Source organism: Triticum aestivum, chromosome 7D (assembly GCF_018294505.1).
Source record: "Triticum aestivum cultivar Chinese Spring chromosome 7D, IWGSC CS RefSeq v2.1, whole genome shotgun sequence".
Classification (NCBI taxonomy): Eukaryota; Viridiplantae; Streptophyta; class Magnoliopsida; order Poales; family Poaceae; genus Triticum; species Triticum aestivum.
The window spans coordinates 424,907,272-424,921,197 of NC_057814.1; the positions used below are offsets into that span (position 1 = coordinate 424,907,272).

Sequence of the window (13,926 nt, forward strand, 5' to 3'; positions counted from 1 at the left end):
CGTGCATCGCAGCTTGCAGGGCGTCGTGGGCGTTCTCGCCCGAGTTGGCGACGTGGCTGATGACCAGCACTTCGGTGACAGCGCTGCTGCCGCTGTCAGCTCGAGGGAGAGGGTCGTCGAAGACCACCACGTCGGAGGGGTAGGCGTCAAGCGATGCTGTGTCGGAGTCGACAAGCATCGGGTCGGTGGAGCCGACCGACTCCACATCTGTAACAGGCTCGCTGGAGACGTGAAGTTGGTCGAGGAGGCTGACGAGGCGGCTCTCGGGGTAGTCCGTGCCTGCGTCGGACGCAGGCTCGTCGGAGATGCGAGTCTCGCCGAGCAGATCGGCGAGGCAGCTCGCAGCGCAGGCGTCGTCGACGCCTTGCAGCGCGTCGAGGCAAATGCCATCGGGCGCAGCAGGCTGGCTGTGCTCGCGGGGGAGGAAAAGGGTTCCCGTCCAAAACAGGTCTCCGGACGACGGTGCACCTGGCCCCACGGTGGGCGCCAAATGTCGGGTGGTTGGTGCGACATATGCCAACGGATGGCTTATCATTGTGGGTGCCAATAAGACATCGCCGGTGCCTGGAAACGGGATGAGGCGAAGACATGCACGCCGGCGGATCTTACCCAGGTTCGGGGCTCTCCGAGGAGATAACACCCCTAGTCCTGCTCTGCGGGGTCTCCGCATGATCACTAGATCAAGGAAAGGTAGCTACAATCGCTCCTAGAGCTGTTGGGATCAAGGGAGAAGAAGAACAAGGCTAGCTCTTGCTTCTTTCTATCTCTATGGTGTGTGTGCTGTGTTCAGAAGCTCACCCTTTGCATGGGTGCTCCGGGGGGTTTATATAGGCCTACCCCCGGGGATACAATGGTAATCCGGCTGGGCACTGGTCCCAACCGTCAGTGTCTACGCTCGCCGGCTTCTCCGCCGGCTGTTGGGTCCCGCCGACTGGTGGGTCCCGCCGGCTGCCGGCTTCTTGGTCGACAAGCCGGCCCCACCGCCTAGGGTCTTGTCGGCGGCTGCTTACTGTAGCCTCGCCTCTGATGACGAGGGCTTTGTCGAGGTAAGCGTGGCTACAGTGGGCCGCCTCGGGGGCTCTCACTGTAGCCTTACCTCGTCTTGTCTCCTTAATGGGGCTCCTGCTTCGAGGAAGGGAGTAGCCGACTTCTGGGGGCCGGCTACACCCCCGTCCGACTGGGGGAGGCCGGGCCGCCTTTGCGCCTCTCTCTGGCAGAAGGGGCCCGCCGCCCGCGGGCCGTACAGGAGTCGGTCGTGGATGACGTTGAGGCTGGCATGGCTACAGTGCCGAGCCGAACAGGGGACGGTCATCCCGTACGGCCTCCTGTGGCCATGCCTGCCTCGGGCCTCGGGGGTAGTGGGCCGCACTGTGGCCACACCCCGTCTTGTCACCGTTATGTGGGTGTAGCTTTGGTGGTTGTGGTCTCGGCCGGCTTCTTGGAGTCGGCGTTCTTCTTGGCCGGCTTCTTGAAGTCGGCCACCCCGTAGTTGTCCTGGGGAGAGGTTGCTGAGGCTGGGTCGCCTTCCGGGAGTCGGCTTCAGAGGTAGCCGGCCAGGGAAGGCGGCTCAATGCTTGGAGTGCTTGAAGCCCAAAGGCCTGATAATTTTTTAGAAGAACCAGGGGCAGTCGGTTAAGCTACCCGTGGCCATTTACTCCGACACTAAGGGTGCATGATTAACACGAATATCACATAAAGTTGAGCTGCACACAAGGTACCACTACTAAGATTGACATGACAAGAAGCATTTTCTTTCAGAAACAGCAGAAAAGGCAACATCAAGTTTTCTGCAGTCATCAGCCATGCAACTCAGATCAATAACATCACACATCCATGAAAAGGCGATTTTGAGCCATGTGCATGTATGTCAAATGCAGTGTAATCTTCCCCCACACGAATTATGGCATCGCATGGGAAGATAGCGGTGTGTTTCTTTTGGTTCACCGGCCGCAGAACATAGTTCAAAACAAACACTATGGGATTCTACTGTGTGCAAAGACAAGGGCAGCAAACACACATGCTATGTTCATTCCAACTAAACCAGAGCGAGCGAATATAGATCCAAGGGGAAGCAATGTTTGCCTGCCATGTGATATGCCAATGAGTGATTCCATGTAATTTCACCTGTAGTGGGACTTGAAACAATCGGATGACTCGCATCGGCCTTAGTTCTGGTGACTGACACGCATCTGATCAGGCCTTATGCCACTCTCTTCTAGCAAAAACTGATTCAACCCAAGTAGCAGCAGCTCATTTCCCTTCGAGCATATGATTTCGACAATCTCAAGCTGTTCACATGTAAACGATCTATCCTCCAGCTCGCCGATGACTGCAGATACAACCTCGTTGTGATATCGTGGCTGGCAATTAAAAGGGAACAGTTTTATCTTTACTGTGCATGCACAAACTTTCATTGAAGGATAAATGCAATGGAGAAGACAGTATATACCTCGTTTAGTTTAAGAGTTAGCTTCTTCAGATTAGGTGAGTTCTGAAGGAAGACTATCATGGCATATAAGTCCGCATGCATGCACCACCTATCAAGAGTCAGGTTTGTAAGATTGTTGAATGTTGGGCACCATCCGTGATTATTTTTCACCTCCAGCTGCAAATGATTCAAATGTTAAGACACAACATAAACCCATGCCGTATTCTTCAATTTCTTTTTTCTGCTTCAACCAAACTTGCCAAAAATATAAGGAGGGAGTTAACATAATGTGATTACGTTTCTGATTGGTTGCCGTTGAAAATCTTAGAACTATAGCTTTGAGCAAACTGGATATGAAAGAAAAAAAATCACAGCACAAACAGAGATCATCTTAACAAAATAACCATATTAGACAATGATATACTTATTTTTGTTCATCGATAGAGCCATGGAGCACATGTGATTAAAACATCATGGTTGCTTCACATGATAATCTGTTGCATTGGTCCAATCTGTTTGTAGGAGTTAGCAATAATGGTTTCAGCAATTGCTGAGGCCCTTCACATTAGTATATGCTGAAGCTACATTATAACTCAGTCATTGTACTAGTTTTATATTATGAGAAAACTAAGATACTCTGGTCAACAATTTGATGAATCAACAAATGAGCATACGAAATGGAATGAGTGGAGACCAGACAGCACTGGTCATCCTATCAAGAGGTTTGATTTGCACTTATGCTATGTAATGGATCATCTAGTATAACTTGGAAGGGCTAAGGCAGAAGAAGAAAAAAACATGCTTAGGTTGCAGATTTTGGTATGGATAAATATCTCAAGATCAATGTAATCTACAAAAAACCAAGAAGCATACCTGTCTATCCCCATAATAGAAATCCAAACTTCTAACACCAGAGAGGCCCCCGAGAAACTGCCTGATACCATCAGCATCACAAGTTGTGATATCTCCTTCTGAAAGCAATACTGATGCAGTCTCTAGTGATGACATGTTCTTTAGTATAGGTAGCCTGGCCCCGGAAGGACACTCTTTGACGGACAGAGAAATGAGGCTTGGAGCAGAAATAGAGACTTGGGCATCGTGCTCAAATGAGAATGAGAACCCGATAGCATCAGAGAGGATCAAAACCTTGAGTGTGTCGGAGAAAATGTCAAGGTCCTCAATGTCGCAGGTTGATAGGAAGAGATATTCCAATGCTGGGCAGCCTTTTCGGAGACGGTCAAAGAAACCTAGGATCAGTTGAGCATTGGTAATGTGCAGTCTTTTCAAGTACGTTGAAGTGAATACCGAGGGAAGAAGCTGCAGAGGTTCGCTGTGATTGCCTATCTTGACAGTCTGAGCCTTGTACTGTAACGCATGGCGGATCCATAGGTTGGCTTCATCAGACTTAGCACTGAGGCGGCCGACCCCGACCACCAAGCTGTACTGCAGATGGAACTCCTTCAGGTCTACGCGTTCACGGAGAATCAGCAAATGGTTCACAAACATCTTGAACACCTCCTCACGCTCCAAGTCGTTTGCAGCAGCCCTGTCCTCAAATTCCTCGAAAGACACGTCGATGCAGGTCACCGACCGCCAGAGGTATCGCCAGCGCCGTGCCAGCACGCATGTCTGCACAGCTTTGCGTGAGCGCAGGTGGGAGAGAACATGGATGAGGAGCTCGTCCGGGAGGGCGCTGATCCTGTCTTCCATGCTCCCGTCGCCCGACGCCTCCGCCATGGGGTCAGAGCTCAGAGGCGTTTCGTCGAACAGGTGATGTGCAGGGGGCTGCAGCAACGAAAATGAAGAAATACAAGCCGTGAATCCGCAGCTTGGGACAAGATTTGGGACGGCAGGAAGAAGAGGAACGCGGAGAAACAAATCGAGAAAAGAAATGTCGAGAGAATCAACGAGGAGAGGCGAGAGGAATCAAGAGCATACCTTCGGTGGTGCGCGAGGGCGCTCAACTCCGTCCACCCCACGTCCGGGTGGAGGCGAGTGCCACAGCCCACAGCCTTGATGAAAAGTAAGCGTCTAGCCTTTATTTCCAAACAGAGTACTGTAATTGCCAAGTAAAGTGAAAAGAATACGTAGACCATGCTTTACGCCTTTCCGGAGAAGTTACAACATCTACAACCACGTTTTTTGTTTTTGTTTTTTCTGCGAGAAAATATCCAATCTATTCATCTTCAATCATGGCAGTACAACGAATACCAGAAATAATAAAAATTACATTCAGATCCGTAGACCACCTAGCGACGACTACAAGCACTGAAGCGAGCCAAAGGCGCGCCGCCGTCATCGCCCTTCCATCACCAGAGTAAGGCACACCTTGTTGTAGTAGACAATAGGTCATATACGTCCGCGGACACGTCCACCAGCAGTGACCAAGCAACCTCATTTGTCTCCCCATACAATGCATCAACAACGTAGATCAACATCACAATAGCTCGGACTTGAAACAGAGATAGATTCCGGCATAGTTCATTGGACAAACTTAATCGCACCCAAATGCCAAATATTGGCTAGTGCTTGGTTGGTTATCATGTTTACATGTCAACTTCACAAGGAGTTGCCAATTTTTAGCAACTTTTGATATTGCCAATTGTTGACTTGCCAAGTATTGGCAATGCTAAATGTTGGCATCAAACCAATTATTATCATAGTTCGCTGGATTAAACTAGATACAAAATAGAGATAGACCTAGACGATGAGGAGGCGGAGATCACCATTTCTTGGCCGGGCCCTTGCCCTTGCGGTCATCGGCGCAACGGGCCATCTCCTATGTGTAAACGTCCGCGGCGGGAGGATCGTCGTCATCGTCCATGCTAGTGGTGTCGTTGTCCGACGCTGACGAGATGTAGCCGGAGAGGCGAGGATGACACAGACCTGCTTTTTGGCATGGGGTGCCGCCTTGGCCTTGGTGGTCTCCTTCTCCCTCGCGAGGTGCTCTGAAGCTTTGATCTCGAGTCGGAGCGCCTACACATTTTTGCGCCGGAGACGCCTAGCGTTTGTCTCCGCCGTGGTCAGCGAACAACACATTACCTCGCAGAGGAGCTGCTCCTCTGGTTCGACGGTGACGAAGCGGGCACGTTGGCAGGAAGAGCCGGCCTCCGCCTCGGCCCACTGCCGCTCGCGACGCGCGGCCTTGGCCTCCGACTCCGGATTCCGCATCCTCACGGAAGCCGGAGCCACGAGCACCCAGCGCTGCCCGGGCGAACCTGGCCCTAGAGGGAAGGGGAGAGGGCCGCCCTTCTCTGGATCTGGAGTGGTGCAGAGCGGGATGGGTGAGCGCAGGCCGCATTGCGGCAGCGGGACCTGGAGGAGCTGTCGGCGGACGGCACAAAGCTCGAGCTCCCCTGGTGTCCAGCCGCGAGCGCTGGATGGTGATGCAGAGCACAAGCTCCTCGTGTCCAGCGCGTCACTGCAGGAGCCGGTTCATGAGGTAGTCCCAGTCCATGGGATCGGTTTCACTGCCGGACTCGTGGCTGGACCTGGCCATGGCGAAGGGGGCAGGAGAGATTGGGGGAGGAAGTGGAGGAGATAGAGGGGAGCGGAGAGGGCGAGAGGACTGAGAGGTATGAGGGTTTGACTAGGGTTCGCCAGAGCGGATGGGTTTTCATTGGGGGTAGTGATAGGGGTGGCGCGGGCCATAGCGGGCCGGTTCGACGCGGCGACAGTGTCCGGGCGCGTCGGGCCTCCCCATATTAGCCCCACATATGGGCTGGATATGGGGTTGTCTTACATCTTGGGCGTTTGGGTTGGTTCTGGCCTTCTAGGGAGCCCCGTTCGGTGCGGTTTTTGCGTGGCAATGACCTGACAGCTCATCCGGACGTTTGAGACGGATGTGGAGAGTCCGGCTGTAGATGTTTTAACTATCCAGACCCCTTCAACGTCTGTAAACGCGACCAGATGCGTCCGCAGACAGTGGTTAGCCACCCCTCATTTCATTTTAGTGCCTTTGCAGCCGTCCTCCTCGTATGCTTGTTCATTATCTCTTCCAGACTTGCAACGGTTGATGGTTTTTGCTTCTTATAAGTTATAAGAGGTTGACTTAGTATACGTGTGCATAATATACTGTACGCGGATGTAACCGAACGAAGGGATTACTGTGTTTTACAAATGGCGAAGTGCAATTTACGGGTGCATGATTAACACGAATATCACATATACTCCCTTCGTTCCTAAATATAAGTCTTTGTAAAGATTTCACTATAAACCGCATACGGATGTATATAGATGCATTTTTAAAATATAGATTCACTTATTTTGCTCCGTATGTAGTTCATAGTGAAATCCCTGCAAAGACTCATATTTAGGAACAGAGGGAAATATAAGTCTCTATAGAGATTTCACTATGAACCGCATACGGATGTATATAGATGCATTTTAGAATGTAGATTTACTCAATATGTAGTCCATAGTGAAATCCCTACAAAGACTTATACTCCCTCCGTTCCTAATTGTAAGTCTTTTTAGAGATTCCACCACAAACTACATACGGATGTATATAGACATATTTTGAAATGTAATTCACTCATTTTGCTTTGTATGTAGTCCATAGTGGAATCTCTAAAAAGACTTATATTTAGGAATGAAGGGAGTATTTAGGAACAGAGGGAGTAGTTGAACTGCATACAAGGTAGACTACAAAGATTGACATGACACATTTTTCTATCAGAAACAGCAGAAAATGCAGCATCAACATCATCTCGCAAAAAATAAAATAAAAAAATGCAGCATCAAATTTTCTGCCGCCATCAGCCATGCAACTCAGATCAATAACATCACACATCCCTCAAAACAAGTGTCAATGGAGCCATCCAAGCTCCAACCAGAACGAGCAATTGTGCATACATGTCAAATGCAGTGTAATGTTCTCCCGGAAGAACTATGGCATCACATGGGAAGATAGCGATGCGTTTCTTTTGGTTCACCGCCAGCAGAACATAATTCAAAACCAACACTAGGATTCTACCGTGTGAAAAAGACAAGGGTAGCAAACACGCATGCTATGTTCATTCCGAATAAACCAGAGCTAGCGAATATACATCCAAGGGGAGAAAATGTTTGCCTGCTATGGCATGCCAATGAGTGATTCCATGTAATTTCACCTGTAGTGGGACCTGAAACAATCGGACCTCACATCGGCCTTAGTTCTGGTGACTGACACGCATCTGATCAGGCCTTATGCCACTCTCTTCTAGCAAAAACTGATTGACCCCAAGTAGCAGCAGCTCATTTCCCTCCGAGCATATGATTTCGACAATCTCGAGCTGTTCACATATAAACGATCTATCCTCCAGCTCGCCGATGATTGCAGATACAACCTCGTTGTGATATCGTCGCTTGCAAATAAAAGAGAACTGTTTTATCTTTACTGTGAATGCACCAACATTCATTGAAGGATAAATGCTATGGAGAAGACCATATACCTCGTTTAGTTTAAGAGTTAGCTTCTTCAGATTAGGTGAGTTCTGAAGGAAGACTATCAGCGCATAGAAGTCTGCATGCACGCACCAACTATCAAGAGTCAAGTTTTTAAGATTGCTGAATGTTGGGCACCATCCGTGATTATTTCCCATCTCCAGCTGCAAATGATTCAAATGATTAAGCCACAACATAAAACTCATGCCATATTCTCCAATTTCATTTATCTGCTTCCACCAAACTTGCCAAAAATACCAGGAGGGAGTCAACAAAATGTGATTACGTTTCTGACGCAGTGCCGTTGAAAATCTTACTGCTATAGCTTTGAATCACATTGGATGTAGAAAAAATTACAGCACGAACGGAGATCATGTTAACCAAAAATAACCATATAGATAGTGATGTACTCATTTTTGTTCCTCGATAGACTAATGGAGCACATGTGATTAAAACGCCATGGTTGTTTCACATGAAATCTGTTGCATTGGTCCAATCTGTTTGTAGGAGTTAGCAATAATGGTTTCAGCAATTGCTGAAACACCTTACATTAGTATGCTGAAGCTACATTATAACTTAGTTATTGTACCAAGAATGAATATGAAATGGTCGGGTTTTATATTATGAAAAACTAAGATATTTCTGTTAACAATTTGATGAATTCACAAATGAGCAGAGACCAGACAACATTGCTCATCCTATCAAGAGGTTTGATTTGCACTTATGTATGTAATGAATCATTGAACATATAAACCCTCCTAGAGCACCCGCCGTTGCAGCGCCATCGAGCGCGCGCTGTGTTTTTTGACCGCATGATCGAATTACTGGTGTCGCGACAGTGACTTTTTGGCCGCTGGCGTTTGCCCAGCCGTCGGTTTTTTTTCACATCCGTGGCCGCTGCCACAGAGGATGACGGGTGGGGTCTAAGACCGTGGGGGCCAGCGACCAGAGGCTGGGTTTCCTTGGACGCTACGTGAAGGTTCACCGCGCAAGGAATGGTCAGCCCTCTCTCCTGTGAAAATATCTCCTCCCTCTCCCTCATCCCGCAGCTCTTCTCCGTGCCGCCGCCGCCTCCGCTCCCCCTTCCTCTCGGCCGCAGCCTCGTCTCCGCCGCCTCCACCACCTCCTCCTCCCATGCCTCTCCTCGTCCCCTCCCTCTGCCTCCGTGCTCAATCGCAGGAGCCGGGGTCGCTGCCGCACCGCACGATGGTGGGCGAGGGCGAGCTCCGTGCTTCCCGCCGCTCCCAGCCACCGGGCGCCGTCCTGTCGACGCAGCCCACCGCACGCTGCCACCAGCGTCTTCTTCGCTGCGGTAGAGGCACAACTTGGGCCTGGGGAACCTGCCAGCGGGGGTGCGTCGGCGCCGGCGTCGTCTCCATGGTATCCTCTCTTCTCCAATCCCCTGTTTCAGATCTCTCTCCTTCTCTTTCTTATGTGCTCTCTCCCTGACGAACAGAGAGGGACGAATCAGGACGGATCCAAGTTGCCGACGGCTTTGCTGCCATGGACGAGCCCGAGCCCAGCGACCAAGGACGGCACTACATTGTCATCTGCACAGCCAAATCAAGGACCTAAGCTCCTGGTAAGATCCTCTTTCATTTGTTTTCTTTTTCTTCCATGCCTGCGTATCACTAACTTCTACTCCAGTTTACCCTTCTAATTTGTGTGATTAATTTGTAGGTTATATTTTTGTTACTAGCTCCTAATTTGGGTGATGAACAAATTGTTTAGATTTTGTGTGTAAATCTGAGACGCTACATTGGTTTGGAAGTGAATTTGTAACCTGTTGTTTAATTTAATGGCATGCTAAAGCTGATGCAGATGTCCTGTATTTGCTAATACTGTCCATAGGAACGGCCCTCCTATGCCCTGCTCCTCGCATTGGCGCAAATTCGCCTCCTCCCCCGCCTTCGTCTCCATCTGTGCAGCGACGACCTCGGGAGGAGCTCGAGCCGCAGCGGTGGTCCATGGTGCCATCGCCGTCGTCCTTGGCAGGAGAAGCGTGGGCTGCAGAGACGGCCGGATCTGTCCGACCCTCGTGCTGCCGTCCGTCCACCCTCGAGGTCCGTCCCCGCGTCCTCGCCTCCATCCTCTCTCACTGTCATTTACGCCCTCATGGCCGGACGAGGCGACGTAGAAGCTGCGGTGGCGCAACGACATCTTTGCTTGTTTCTGTACTTGTTGAAACAATCGATGACCTCTTCTTTCCTGCAGGATAATCTGTTTGTTCAGCTGATCTGTACAGTTTCAATACCGGGTTGTTAAGGAGATTGCAAATGATGCATATTCTATGAGTTGCAGACCCCCCAACAGCAAATTCAGTCCTACGTCTTTGAATGTAAATATTAATCTCTCTCTCTCTCTCTCTCTCTCTCTCTCTCTCTCTCTACTTCCACTTTAACTAAGCATGGTTTCAGTTCTTAGAACTTCGATCCAGTCTGGTCCTCAGCAGAGGCAATCAAGAACTTGTACGAGTAGAGCTGTCCTAGAGGTATATTTTTCTATTCTAGATCCAGATGTAACTCTGTTTTTAATTCTTGGCAAAGAAAACATGTTTGGATGCTCCCAGCCTGCTTTAGAATATACTTTATGTGCTGTCGTATAACTATAGATACTGTATTTGCAGAAGCCCTGTAAGATGTTTAGTTTAGTGGCTCTAATTCATTCTGAGATATTCAGCGTGCCCCTTGGTCACTTGTTTCTCACTATTCTAACAACATGCATAATTTTCTTGCTAAACTCATTCCGTTATCTAGCTCTCTTCATGCCTACATGTTATTGTAGCTTCATTTTACCATGAGATTCCTAAAGATTTACTACATTCTTACTGCGTATCCATCCTAAGGCTTTCCTGCTTGTTATTCTTAATGCAGACTGCATTTATACGTAAGCAAAGAGAACACATAATCAATTTCTACTACCAGGTTGCTATACTGACCACAAATTAAATTTTGCTTGTGCTTCTGCTCATTTAAGTGAATAATTTGGTCACAAACCTCTTGTTGCAGCTACAAAGTTCATTGTACGATGCGTACAAATTATTGATCTCATTTTTCAGAATAAAGCTGCAGGCCGAGTTCAGATTGTTCTTTTGCCGGAAATGGAACAGGTAATGATACAGCCTAAGCATTATATAGTATAAATTTCATAAAAAGGTCATGTAATATTTTGCTTAGGTTCATGCAAATATCTGGAATTGGCATGCATATGTTTCTTGTATGTGCACACATTGTTAGTTGTATCTTCAGCTAGCTCTACAATTTGTTTGGAAATTTTAGGTAGACAACATATCTTTGGTGTTTCCCTGTGAGTTGTCGTTGACGACCTCGTTATCATATCTGGTTCTAGAGGTCCACCTATGCATCTGTTACCCCACAAATCTCAGAGCTTATTGTTGACCTCTTACACATGGATTTGTCATTCCCTGGCGTACTGTTCTTCATATTCATGCTATCATTGGCATAAAAGTAGTATGATTGAAAAGTATCCATGTTTTCTTTGAGATTTGACTTTTTGTATTCTTCAAATATATTGGAAGTTACAATTTTTGTGGTCAAATTGCAGGTCCAATGTCATGGGAGAGCCACCAGTTCAGATGAATTTCTATCTATTCGCTTATTTCCTGTTTCTTTTGGCTTCCCCAATCCTAAAGGTAATAATATGATTTCTTTATGTTGTGTGACCAAATTCAGAAGTGAACTTTTGCTGTTTATATGCTCAGTGTGCCCTATACATGTTGTTTGGAAATTCTTTTTCTCTGCAACCTAGATTCGTTCTGCTCCCCATTTTTCCTTTTTCTGTTGCCATGAGCCTATGCCCGGGATCCTAATATAGTGCCATATTTCGTCCTTAGACACTGTTTTGGTTGATTTTAGTTCTTGCTAAACTCCACCCAATGCATATTTTCTGTTATCCCGAGGATGGTGCTTAGGCAGGCTCTGGTTTCAGATCTGGCCTATATTCAGTTTTAGAGAGAATTAGCACAGATTTGGGGATTCTCCTTATAACAATGAAAGAAAGCATCTGAGTTTAAGATTGAGGCAATATTTCTGTTCAGTTAGGACTTAGTATTGTGTTCTGATGGCTAGAGAACAGAGAACAATTCTCCTTCACTTCCTGATAGCTGAAACTGGTTCGCACGATTAACTTGTTGTAGATATTATATTTGTTCTTCACAAAAAAGATTGCCGTGGACTATGTGATGCACATGGCTGATTGACTGAATATTTTGTTAAGGGTGAAAATACTGCAGGGCCTTCCTCTGAAGTGTGTTATTGATGAACCAGCAGCCTGTCGTAGCAAGGGATGAGATGACCTGATGAGTAGAAAAATTGAAGGAATAACACTGCATATTCATGAGTCGAGTTCCTCTGTTTTGCAATCCCATAGGTAGGATTCAGATGGACATAACAGTGGCAACAAATTAGACCTTTCGCCTCCTCTCTGAAGAGAAACGCACGACTTCAGTTTGTTTAGTTTTTTTGCTGTCATAATAAGACCCTGAAACCATCTTCCATCGAACACATATCTGTAGTATATATACTATGTACAGGGTGCAAACATGGACATTTATGCAGATAAATATATTTGCTGACCAAGCAATTCCCCTCTTTTGAGACAAAGTGATGCCCTGTTGCATGTATGATGTATCTCAGTTCATGTTCTTCATCATTTAAGTGTTTCGGATGATCATGCCTTGTTTCTATGGATTGCCATTTTGTCCAACGAGAACAGTGAAACATCAAATTTAGTTAACCATCTCATATCTGCATTTGCTTTGTGATGTTTCCGTTCTACCTACAATATTTGAAATACGATATTTTATTGCTCACTGGGAACAAGCATCACTTTCTTGTAATATCTTTATCTTCCTTGAGTTTTTCCGTGAGTTTGTGCTACGCTGCCAAAGAGCTCCAGCAAGCATGTGTGCCTACTCTCCTTGCCCCTAAACTCCTGTACCAGCAACAACAACTCGTGTGTGGTATCAGCCAGAGATTAGTGTTGATTTTTTTCAAGTTATTGGGACACTCGAGAACTAGCAGTACGACATAAAAACGTCTGGAGTTAGCAGAACCAGAAGCATTATACTGAGGCGCTCAGAAGAAACCCAAAGGATCCAAAGGTAATTTTTGATGTTTTATTACAATTGCTTGAGCTAAAAAATTTATGTAAAGCTATTTCGCTGTTGTAATGTGGATAACATCTCACACTGCATGTATGCCATTTGAATTAGCCTTGAGATGACCATTGTCTATAGATGCTTCTGTAGTGTAGGTGTTGTGATGTGGAGTCTTTTGTAGTGCTAAGCTATTGGCAATGTTTCAGGCATACGGCAACACGGCTGCCTGTTACACCAAGACAGGTGCCATGCCTGAAGTACTGAAGGATACCGAGAAGTGCATCGAGCTAGATCCCACATTCTACAAGGGGTACACGAGGAAGGGTGCAATCCTGTTTGTCTCTAAAGAATGCGACAAAGCAATGGAATGAGCGTGCCTGAGTGGTATGTCTATTCTTGCAACCCCTTTCTTCTGCTTATTTTTCCATTGCCATACTTTACATTCTGTTCACTTTAACATGAAACATAGACATGCTATTAGGGCCTTTTAAAAAAGTGGTTACTGTTTCAACAATGCCTGTAGTGCCTTCGCTCATTAATGCTTGCCTTCTACCATACATGTCAGCTGATACATTTGTTCATGTCTACGTCTTGGTGTAAAAACAAGTGTTGTTGTTTGCCCTATCAAGAATATTAGCTCAAATAAGTCCAGATATATACCACATGAAAAGGCTCTGTATGCGTTTACTTACTGAAGATTACAAATTCAAATTAGATTTTCAAATTCTTTACACCACAGCCGCCAACAGCATGTTTCAGTGCACATGTGTGCTAGCAAATGGGCTTAAAATCAATAAGGTGAGGGCCTCGGTTTACTGGGCCACCTGATTTATCCACACAAGCAGATGCTGATGCCTTAACCCTATCCATCCACCCGCCACAACAACAGCCGACCTTCACTCGCTCACCAACCATAGCTCCTCTGCAACAAACAGCCGACTGCATCCGCGAGATC

The 13,926-nt window shown here is 47.1% G+C and overlaps 3 protein-coding genes across 26 annotated transcripts in view; 1 reads left to right on the plus strand and 2 right to left on the minus strand.

The window, feature by feature from the left end:
* Nucleotides 1–1,735: 1,735 nt before the first annotated feature.
* On the minus strand, nt 1,736–4,492 carry LOC123167433 (F-box/FBD/LRR-repeat protein At2g26030). Of its 2 annotated transcripts, none has more exons than XM_044585279.1 (4): nt 4,367–4,492; nt 3,302–4,213; nt 2,450–2,605; nt 1,736–2,329 (listed from the first exon to the last, which is right to left on the minus strand). In XM_044585279.1, the coding sequence occupies exons 2-4, from the start codon at nt 4,163–4,165 to the stop codon at nt 2,231–2,233; spliced, it is 1,119 nt and encodes a 372-aa protein (XP_044441214.1). In that variant the 5' UTR covers nt 4,166–4,213; nt 4,367–4,492; the 3' UTR covers nt 1,736–2,230. The 2 variants fall into 2 exon arrangements, with proteins under 2 accessions (XP_044441214.1, XP_044441213.1); XM_044585278.1 differs by having other exon boundaries at nt 1,736–2,360.
* Nucleotides 4,493–7,207: 2,715 nt separating this feature from the next.
* Nucleotides 7,208–13,926, minus strand: part of LOC123163703 (uncharacterized) — a 9,354-nt gene continuing 2,635 nt past the window's right edge. The window contains exons 3-4 of the mRNA XM_044581058.1: nt 7,861–8,016; nt 7,208–7,773 (exon numbers count right to left, since the gene is read on the minus strand). Coding sequence (XP_044436993.1) covers nt 7,579–7,773; nt 7,861–8,016 — 351 coding nt within the window. The 3' untranslated portion in view covers nt 7,208–7,578. The remainder of the gene's footprint in view (nt 7,774–7,860; nt 8,017–13,926) is intronic.
* LOC123163704 (uncharacterized) overlaps nt 8,881–13,926 on the plus strand; it is a 6,315-nt gene continuing 1,269 nt past the window's right edge. Inside the window, exons 1-10 of one of the 23 annotated variants that reach the window (XR_006481961.1) lie at nt 8,881–9,232; nt 9,309–9,434; nt 9,704–9,915; nt 10,067–10,190; nt 10,270–10,343; nt 10,726–10,776; nt 10,911–10,961; nt 11,417–11,504; nt 12,105–12,974; nt 13,178–13,355. Coding sequence is in view for 1 of the 23 variants with exons in the window: in XM_044581059.1 (XP_044436994.1) it covers nt 8,987–9,232; nt 9,309–9,434; nt 9,704–9,915; nt 10,067–10,088 (606 nt within the window). In the remaining 22 variants the exon portion in view is untranslated. Of the gene's footprint in view, nt 9,233–9,308; nt 9,435–9,703; nt 9,916–10,066; nt 10,191–10,269; nt 10,344–10,725; nt 10,777–10,860; nt 10,962–11,416; nt 12,975–13,177; nt 13,356–13,926 lie in introns of those variants that run through there. The other 22 variants (XR_006481962.1, XR_006481964.1, XR_006481947.1 and 19 more) reach the window with 22 other exon arrangements.